General features: G+C 33.6%; 1 protein-coding gene across 1 annotated transcript; it reads left to right on the forward strand.

The window, feature by feature from the left end:
• Nucleotides 1-9,030: 9,030 nt before the first annotated feature.
• Nucleotides 9,031-10,248, forward strand: LOC110710191 (guanine nucleotide-binding protein subunit gamma 1-like). The gene is made up of 4 exons (XM_021888460.1): nucleotides 9,031-9,305; nucleotides 9,496-9,548; nucleotides 9,642-9,686; nucleotides 9,814-10,248. The coding sequence occupies exons 1-4, from the start codon at nucleotides 9,111-9,113 to the stop codon at nucleotides 9,893-9,895; spliced, it is 375 nt and encodes a 124-aa protein (XP_021744152.1). The 5' UTR covers nucleotides 9,031-9,110; the 3' UTR covers nucleotides 9,896-10,248.
• Nucleotides 10,249-10,711: the final 463 nt, after the last annotated feature.

Below are 10,711 nucleotides of genomic sequence, written 5' to 3' on the forward strand. Positions count from 1 at the left end.
AACCGTACATTCGTACGATATGATATACATAATAATTAATCTATAATTACATATACATTAACAATATCGTATTGAATCAATTTCCATTTCCAAACATTGCATTTCTTATAAATTATAACTTACACGAGATTAAATGGATTCGTTATTTAGTTTGTTACTTTATTTAGATTACTAACTCAAACAACTTAATAAGTTAAATGGACGAAATCACGAAATCACTAATTAAAGTGGTTATGAAATCATTATGCAATACTAATGTACGAATAGTCAAATATACAACGGTTAGATTGAATGCCCATGAAAAACAATGGTTAGATTTTCATTACTTTATTAGTTATTAGTATTACTTATTAAGTTATTATTAGTTTATTATATATATATACTGATATACAGTTACAGACTCACAGATATATATAGTATACATATACAGATGTCAGATATTGATGTGCATTAACTCATTAAGTCATTAACTATGTCGTATTGAATCAATTTCAATTTTGAAACATTTGCGTTTCTTACAATTTATAACTTATAAGTAATAAACTAATAATAATAATAATAGTAATAATAATAATAATAATATATAATAATAATAATAATAATAATAATAGTAATAATAATAATAATTATAATAATATTATAATAATAGTAGTAGTAAACTAGTAGTAATAATAATATTAACAAATAATTATACTAACAATAATAATAATAATAATAATAATCCCTCAAAATAATAATAATAATAATAATAACTAATTAAAAAAAACGGTCAAAAAGACCTAGAAAAGCACAAAGAAAAATCTAGACCGTTAGATCTTGATGAATATTCTGGAATCTACAAAAAAAAAATAAACGGTTAGATGTTGAGATTGAATATGGATGGTTAGATCAACTGAACAAGTAAAACCTAAACCTAGAAAAAAAAAACCCACTCTATCAGCCATTCAGCCGTTTTACTCACTCATAGTTTCTCTCTCTAACTTCTCAGTTTCTCACTCTTTCGTTCTGAAATTCTCAAGAATCTCAAGCTCAACTTCTCAACTTTTAAAAATCCTAATTAGGGTTTTTGTTTTCGTTTCATATGTGTTTTGGATCTACATTTGTGATTTCTCGCTTTACATTCTCGTTTTTTTGTTTTTTCAAATCTTCCTCTCCTTCAATTTGAAGGCTTCAAGCCGTCAAAAGTTCAAAACTCAAGGTAATTTTTTGTTAATTTTTGTTGTTTTCGTTTTGATTTTTTTCGTTTTTGTTTCGGTTTGTTTATTTAGGGTTTTTGTTTTCGTTTCATTTTTGTTTTGGATCTAAGTTCTGATTTCTGACTTTTCCATTCTCGTTTTTTTTTCCAAATCTTCCTCTCCTTCAAGCCGTCAAACCTCAAGGTAATTATTTGTTAATTTTTGTTGTTTTCGTTTTGATTTTTTTCGTTTTCATTTCGGTTTTACTTTTTTTATTTAGGGTTTTTGTTTTCATTTCATTTTTGTTTTGGATCCAAAGTTCTGATTTCTAACTTTACCGTTCTCGTTTTTTTTTTTTTTTTTTTCAAATCGTCCTCTCCTTCAAGCCGTCAAACCTCAAGGTAATTTTTTTGTTAATTTTTTCGATTTTTTTCGTTTTCGTTTCGGTTTTTTTTTTTATTTCAAGTTCTGATAATCTACATTCTTGATTTTTTCTTTTGATCTCCAGTTCAGGCAGTTCTCCATCTTCAAATCTCCTTCAAGCCGTCAAAGGTAATTACTTTTTCCTTTTCGTTTTTTTTTAATACAGTTTTTCTGTTTTTGTATTTGATTATTGTTGTTGTTCTTACTTGAATATAGTCGAAATATGCCTAAAATCTGTTGTTGATTGTATTTTTGTTTTTTACGGGAAAATGGTAGATTTGTGCTGTTTTGTTGTTTATTATGCTCGATTTAAAAGTAATGATGATGGGTTGTTCAAATTATGTGGTTATTGGCTTTTTTACCTAACAAAAGACCAAATTGTGTCACTTTCTGCAGTTATGTGCATAAAATAAATGCTAGTTTAGGGCTAGTAAAATAAACATCTCATGTTTATTTATAGGTTCATAATTTCATTGGAAACTTTTGAAAAAGTTTAAGCTTTTCTTATGTATGCTTTTTTCTTTTTGAGGATATAGGGGTAAACTTTTGCCAAAGAATGTTGAGGCATTGGTTACCACCCAAAATTGGTGTCGTGGTTATCAAGCGGATGTTGAGGAAGACGTCCTCCTTATTGGTAAAGAGATTGAAGTCGAAAGTGTTTCATCTGCATAACTGGTATTTGTGTCTCATTGTGGTTTATTTTATCTTGAAAAATCGTTGCCCTTGTCATTTATTTTCAGACTTGCTGGCAGCATTTTTCAAGACTTTTAAAATCGTTGCCCTTGTCATTTATGTTGAGACTTAAATAGTTAAATGTATTTTGGTACTTGCTGGCAGCATTTCTTAAGTTTTTGTTAAAACAACCATTGTTCAGTGATGTAAATCTGAGAGCAATTTAAAAAAAAAACAAAAGCTATAATTTTGAAGTTGCTTGAACTTGTTATGAGTTGCTGCCTGCTGGTAGTGCTTTTTCCTTTTGGTTGTTGTCTCTGCTGAGTTGTTATTGCCTATATTGTTGCCTGCATGAGCTGGTTCCTGCCTCCTGCCAGCTTGAGGTGTTGTGTTGCTGCCTTTTGTGTTATGAATTTATGATAAGTTTTGTTGCTGCTGTTTCTTATGCTTGTTGTTTTAATTTTTCTTGAATCATCGTTGCCCTTGTCATTTATGTTGAGACTTCAATGTATATGTACTTGCTGGCAGCATTTTTCAAGTTTTAAGTTAAAACAACCATTGCTCAGTGATGATACGATAAACGTAAATCTGAGAGCAATTTTGAAAAACAAAAATAAGTTCATGTTGAGTCCCTTCTGCTTATATTATTCCTTGCTTTTGATAAGTTGCTGTCTGTTATTCCGTGTGCTGGTTCCTGCTTGTTGCTGCTATTTCCTCTGCTCTTGGGTGTTGTGTTGTTGCTTCAAGATTCTGCTTCAAGATTCTGCTCCCAAATCACTCACATTCTCACTCCTCCCTTCATCTTATAATGTATCATTTTTTGCAACCCTAAACTTGATGATGCTTCAGTTGATAAATCTGAAATCTAATCTGGGTAGTAGTGATAGTAGTTTCATAATGTATTGGTATATGTATTGTGAATTTTAATCAATGAAAATGGTGACTTTTTTTAATTGCTTGTTGATATTACTCTAATTTCAATGCTATTATCTACTGGATTTGTGGTAATGTTATGAAATAATTGTGGCTACAGATTTGGGATGCCTCCGTATTTATTAAAATTCTTTTACTTAATATCTGGTTTAATATAAGAAAAGCTAAAAAAAATGTGTTTTATAAACATTTTAGTCCTCCCCTTTACAAAATACTTGTATAAGAAAGTTTTATAAAGTGATAATGTGAATGATTGTACGCCTTATTGACTAGTACAGTAATATTCTAATGCTTATGCCACTTGTGTAACGCAATCTCATACATCTCCAGTCTTATGTTACCTTTGAGGCTTTGAGTGTTATTGGATGATCATGAATATCAAGGAACAATGAAGATAATTTGGGTGGACTAGCATTATTACTAGAATGAAAATGATACAAATGATATATCTTGTAATTAAAATAAATAAGTAATCTAAAACGATATTAATAATGTCATTGGCCTAGATCTAGGTGATATAAACCTTTGTATAAACCTAAGCCGTTTGATTAGATCTACATTTATTAACATTAATTGTATTTACTATTTAGCCATTTAGGTTGTAAATAATTCAATTTGAGTTAAGCAGTTTGTAATCGGATCAGTTTAAACAGGTTGCGATTCGAAAACAGTTCGATTTTAACGGTTTAACGGGTTATGGTAGTTCAGTTTAGACGGTTAGCGGATTATAACGGTTCGGTTTATACGTGCGGTTTAAATGGTTTCGGTTCATAAACGGGTCGGTTTAAACGGTTAGCGGGTTACAAATGGTTCGGTTTAAACGGTTTTTTTTCGGTTTAAACGGTTTCGGTTTATAAACGGTTCGGGTCATTAACGGGTTTATAAACCATTCGGTTCAGTTTCGTTTCAGTTCGGATTTGCGCAGTTTGGTTTGTTATCGGTTTACGGTCCGTAACGGGTTGACATTGAGCGGTTCAATTCGGTTTCGGTTTGATATTGAACGGTTCAGTTCGGTTTTCGGTTTATATTTATCGGTTTATAAACGGATCGGTCCGTGATGGTTCGCTTCGGTAACGGGCGGTTTCACGATTCGGTTTGAAAAGTCCCACCCCTAATAATGGCTAATAATAATTAGGCTTAATTAGAAAATAACACCTGCAAAAAGACCCGATTTTGTTTATAACACCTTAACATTTCGAAATTTTATTATAACACCTACAAAAATCCCAAAATTTTGGTTTCACCACCCACTAACGGATTTTTGGATGGAAACCGTTAGTGGGACCCACTAGGGACACGTGTCAGTTGTTTATTGGCTTAAAAATAAAAATTAGGGGTTTTTTTTTTATTAATTTTTATTTTTAAGCCAATAAACAACTGACACGTGTCCCACTAACGGTTTCCATCCAAAAATCCGTTAGTGGGTGGTGAAACCAAAATTTTGGGATTTTTGTAGGTGTTATAATAAAATTTCGAAATGTTAAGGTGTTATAAACAAAATCGGGTCTTTTTGCAGGTGTTATTTTCTAATTTGGCCTAATAATTATGTAAAAGTAATTTTCAATCACTTTTTCCGACACAATTACTGCCCCATAATGTGTCACCGTGTCATTTTACTTTTCTTCTTCCCACCAACTTTTTCCTTAATTTAGTACTCCTACTTCAAATTTAAACTAAAGAATCGTACTACAATACTAGTCTTCTACCAAGTACTTTGAGATTTTGACCAAAACAGAGGAATAAAAAATCTTTTTTCGTCTTTTTTAATCTTATCTTCAATTTTTTTTCTTTAGTTGACAAGACTTTTATATATACTGTATTTTTTTTAATGTATGTATTTTTCATATATACAATATTTAGGTATCTCTTACAATTTTTGTTTTAAGAGGAAAATTTTCCAAAGTGAATTTACTTTGGAAACAATTTTCCAAAGTAGACGCGTGACGAAACTATTTACCAAACTAAACTTTTAGGGTAAAACACCAAAACGCCATCCTGGTTAGCGTTTTTACCTTGCCAATTTTTGTAAAAATAATTCAGTCAAAGTAAAACGCCAACCAGGGTGGCGTTTTACTGTTGGACCAAAAACGTCAACCTGGTTGGCGTTTTTGTATCGGGTATATATTACAGTGTTATTTTTTTCCGTGTTCTTCATTATTCGCAAAACCCCCAAATTGAAAACCCTAACCCACGGCTCCTTGCTCTCTCAATCCTCCATATTTGCAGCAATTTCATCACATCCCATTGCTTAGTTTTGAATCATAGTCACTAAAAATTAATCCTCCTTCCTTGTTCAACACTTCTACGCACTACATTGATCGAATTTGAGGTATGTAGTGAATTTAACTATTTTACTTGTGTATGATGTTTTTCGGGAATTCATGTTTGTAATTTACAATGTATGTACTATATTGTTCTTCAAGTATGCGAAATTAGTATAACTACATAATACATTGTTGTTTAATGATTGAAATTAAGTATATTTATATGTATGTTGTTTAATTTCGAATAATGTATATGAAGCATACATTATTGTTCATACTTAGTGAGTTAATATGTTTACGAACTACATTGTTGAAATAGGTAAATTTAAATGTATACTACATTGTTGATTAAGTAGGTAAATAAGTACGTTGTTGAACACAACGTTGTATATACGCTTAGCTTGAGGATTTAATAGAATCATTGTGGTTTTAGTTGTGTATATGTGTCATCTAATATGTGTTCCGGTTGTTATGTAGAACATGGCTTCACAATTGATTGTTTTGTTATGCCGTTGGGGGATGAAATTTTGTGTGTCGGATCGAACGTCGAGTATAGAGGAGGAAAAATGGAACCGTTGGTATTGAAACCTTGTATGACTTACAATGATTTGTTGAAGAAGATTTATACTATAACTGGTTCAAACCTAACGAGTGTTGAACTAAACATTAAAATGAGGTTTGAAAGTGTTTGTGGTATTCAAATCTTACTTGTTTTGAATGACGACCATTTGGAGGTTTTGAGAGGTGTCGTTGCAATGAGGTGTCTTCCCACTGATTTATATGTGAAAATGGTGCCTATATGTACTTTACAGACTTTTCGGTTGATGGAGAAACGACCTACATATCTTCCCTCATATAATGTGAGCTCGTTACAAATGCCCTCATACAACATTCCGTCATCTGAATATGGAATGAGGTCTTTCAGTAGAATGTTACACGACGATCAACTTGACATTCCATTCAGTTCACATTTCAATGCACCTGTACATGAAGGGGCGTCGGGGTCAATGATGCAGCAACCTGGTCCATCTACCTCAAACAATGACATTTCATCACCGATGCAGTTGCAAAGTTACTCTCCTACGCAAGAACATGTTCAAGCAACACCGATCATGTCCCTTGTTGAGTTAACTTTCCACAGAGTTAACAAGTACTTTAACACAAGAAGGGATAGTTCACTTGCTAGGCGTGCCGACGGATATGCATACTCACCTAAGGTCACTGCCATTTTGGAGAAGAATAACGGAAAGGCAAAATACCATACACTGGATGTTTATAGCCGTCAGCTTGGTATATACCAAGTACATACACACCGGGGAGAGAGGATAGGCAGAAAAGGGGGTCATAACCATACCGTTAACTTCAATTTGAGAACATGTACATGATATGCAACAAGCCGATGATATTTCACCTACCGTGTTCTCATATTCTAGCCGTGTGTCTTAAGTATTCAGTTTCTGAGGAACCATGGGTGGACAGTTTCCTACGATCAGAGGCGTATGCAAATACTTATGCCCCACAGTTCTGGCCCATTCCTTGTGAGACGACATGGAGGACATACAAGGGGCCTAAAATCATTCCTAATGCGAGCATGGTCGGCAAAAGTCGAAGCATATACGAAATGAGATGGATGAGACTTCGTCCACCAAGCAAATGTAGTTGTTGTCGTCATGAAGGACACAATAAGAGATCTTGTCCATTTCGAAAGGGCGGTGACCGGCAGTGGTCTTAGTTTATGTCTTATTTTAATACCATGTTGTGTGTATGTTTGCAATTAGGATGTAGCTGACTTCTTGTTTTACATTGTGCACTGAACAGAGATCATGGAGGGACAGGAGCCGCCACGACATGACCCAGGATCAGCTGTTCTGTCCTGACACTTCGAAAAGCATAGAAAAAAATAAACTACAGAATAAAGAAGTGTAAAATTTGGCAAAATCAGGGTTTATACAAATGTTTTTTGGGGGAAGAAATTACCTCTTGAGATCGATTGAGTCTCCCCGTTTCTACTACAATTTCACTCATCGTATTTAAGGTTTTGCAAATGTCCTGAAGAAGTAAAAATCATCGTAAAATAATGAAAAAAAATAGAGTACAGAGGATGAATTAACTGACGAAAAATTAAGAAAATCGAACATTTTAAAAACATCCCTGCCACTACGAGTGGTGGAGGTAGACATCTACTAAAAACCCTAAATTCCGAGAATTTTGTTTTCTCTCACCTTGGAATATTTCAGTTTCATTTAATCAACTCGATATGAAGTAGGGATGTCAATGGGGCAAGAAGGGGTGGATGTTGGCCTTCCCATCCCCATCCCCATCCCCATCTAATATTTTCATCCCCATCCCCGCGGCGGGTCTAAAATTCATCCTCATCCCCGCCCCGGTGGGTACAATTCCAAAACTATCCCCGCCCTAACCCCCACTTGGATATCCACCCCCACCTAAGACCCGCCTAATCCCCGCCTCCCGAATACACAATCCTTCATAATTAATAAAGATTGCAAAAAGAAAAACATTACTGTTAACATTACACAATTTTTTGTTTATAATATAAGTGTATAACAAAGTATTATATTTACTATTTTATTTTACATAATTTTTTTTATAAAATAGTATAAAAGTATATAATTTTGTTTTTAAAGATATATGGATGTGGGGATGGGGCGGGTACAAAGTGGGGTAGGTGGGAATGGGGCGGGTACGAAGTGGGGCGGGTGGGCGGGGCGGGGATGGGGCGGGTAAAACCTAAAATCCACCCCTACCCCATCACCCATGGCGGGTATGGTTTTTATCCTCATCCCCGCCCCATCACCTGCCAAACCAAGACCCATCCCCGCCGATGGGACGGGTCTCCTATTTGACTCGCCCACTGACATCTCTAATATGAAGGCTTCAATGGATTCAAAGTGTGCACAGGAAAAGGAAAAGACGAACATAGAAGAAGAGAAATCTTACTTCAGAAGTTACTTCAACGGAAGAGAAAGCTCAGTTCAGAAGTTGCATTAATGGAGAACGTGCTTCAAAACTTCAATGGAGCAGAGAAAAATTACCCCCAAATTCCACAAACCTAATGCCCTTTCCGTCATTTTCGAGTACATTAGGGTTTATTAGATAATCTAGTACGAATTTAAAAGAGAGAATATTGAATATATTGAATCAATTAATTAACGATAAACCCTAGATTTTGATATGGAAAACCGACGCTAAAAAATAACGTTACCTCGCAAGCCGCTTCAATGGAGCAAAGAAAGTTTCAAGCCGCTTCAATGGAAACTTTCTTCTCTGCCTTCTTCACCTCATAGAAGAAAAAAAGGGTTTTATGATTTCTATTGAGTTCTATCAACATCAAAAGAGGAAAGTGGGAATTGCAAAAGGCAAGGAAGGGAGGAAAACTAGGAAAAACCAGCCACCCTAGAGTTCATTCAGCAAATTAATTGGACCAAGGGCAAATAAGTACTTTCAAGCATTAAGGACATAACGGGGAATACACTATTGCCAAGCTACAGTAGAAGTTCTCATATTTTAGTAATGGTTATAGATTATAGATATGATATAAGCTAATCATAATCTTATACTTCTTGAAGTTAAAGTTGCTTACTTTTCTTCATTTCTTTTTCCCTTTTTCTTTCTCTCTCTAAAAATGAACTCTGAAAATGAAGAACAAGCTGCAACTACAGAGAAAACTACTACTGCTTCTGCTGCTGCTGTTTCTGCAAGTTCTGCAACAGTTGCAAGCAGAAACAATGGAAGATTAAAAACCCCTTCAAATTTCATAGGCAGACATCGTTTACAAGCTGCAATTTCTCATCTTGAGCAGCAAATCCAGTATATTCAGGTTCATTATTCTTCCATTTTTGTCTAACTGATCTCTAATACAGTAATAGTTACGTGTAACTTGAACTAATAATGTGACAATTAAATTGGATAAGATCGAGGGAGTAAATATTTTATTATGGGATTTTCTACATTATTTTATTTAGCTCAATTCAATTATTAATGTCCCTATTTTTCATTTATGGTTTTAGAGTGAAATAGATGACCTTGATACAATTGGTGGACCTTCGACAGTTTGCAATGAGTAAGTTATAATTCTTCAAAATCATTTTGGGCTGATTTTCCTAAAAATATTATTCTTAATTAATAAATTATTTTCTGTAATTTATAAAAACAGGATAATATCAGGAATTGAATCAGTTCCAGACCCTCTTCTTCCAATGTAAGAACCCATTTTTCATATTTGTTATTTAAATCATGATTATAAGTATTTAATATTATTACTTACAATATTATTATTAAAATAACACTTGTATTAATTTACAAAAATATATCTGGGATGTTTACAGGACAAAAGGGCCAGTGGATGTAAACTGGGAAAGATGGTTTGGAGGAGCAAGCAGTTCAAGAAGTCACAGGCGTTGGATCTGAACAAGACATTACAACAAACGACAAACAGATGCAGTCTCCATGTCACAAATTACTGTACTCCGTATTTTGTTTGACTAATCATCTCGTCGACATGTTTGTTATCTAACACCTAATAGAATAATTATATTAAATTACGAGTTTGGGCTCTATCTTATTTTGCATGTTTATCTTACATTTGGGTGCGCGTAGAAATAGATATCACACATCCAAATGTGTTAGGAGGTCTCATGTACTTTAAGACCAAATCTTTAGTTTTAAGGACAATTGTGTTAAGGTGTTAGATATCAAACATGTTAGTTGTTTAAAGTTAATTTATATTTGACGGGTTGTCATTTCTCGTTTTGTGGTGGCAACTATTATTTCCCCGTGTACTTTTGTTTACAACTATCCCTGCCTTAGCACACCAGTTTGCAATGTCAACAAGCCAAAATAGGATGAAAACAAGTGAAGAAGTGGTTAACATGATTGATCATTGATGTATTCCTATGATGTTATGGAGTAAATTGTTTGTTAACTCAGGACATGAATGATTGAATACAATATTAGGAACGATGACAAATCCATCTAATATATGGGTAAAAAAAGAAAATTCCAATTTTATTGGAAATTTGTGAGGCTTTTTAGACAAAATATGAGGATGATTTTGAAAGAATTTGAAGAAAAACTCCCCAAAAATTGGATGATTTTACCATCTATGAGGTAAGATTATTAGGAATCACCAAGGCACTATATGATTTCTTCCTCAATGTCGAAATGACGAGAAATTATAATCAATCTCTAACAATTAACCCAAATCAACACTAAGAAAGCAAGAAT

Source organism: Chenopodium quinoa, unplaced genomic scaffold (assembly GCF_001683475.1).
Source record: "Chenopodium quinoa cultivar QQ74 unplaced genomic scaffold, ASM168347v1, whole genome shotgun sequence".
Classification (NCBI taxonomy): Eukaryota; Viridiplantae; Streptophyta; class Magnoliopsida; order Caryophyllales; family Amaranthaceae; genus Chenopodium; species Chenopodium quinoa.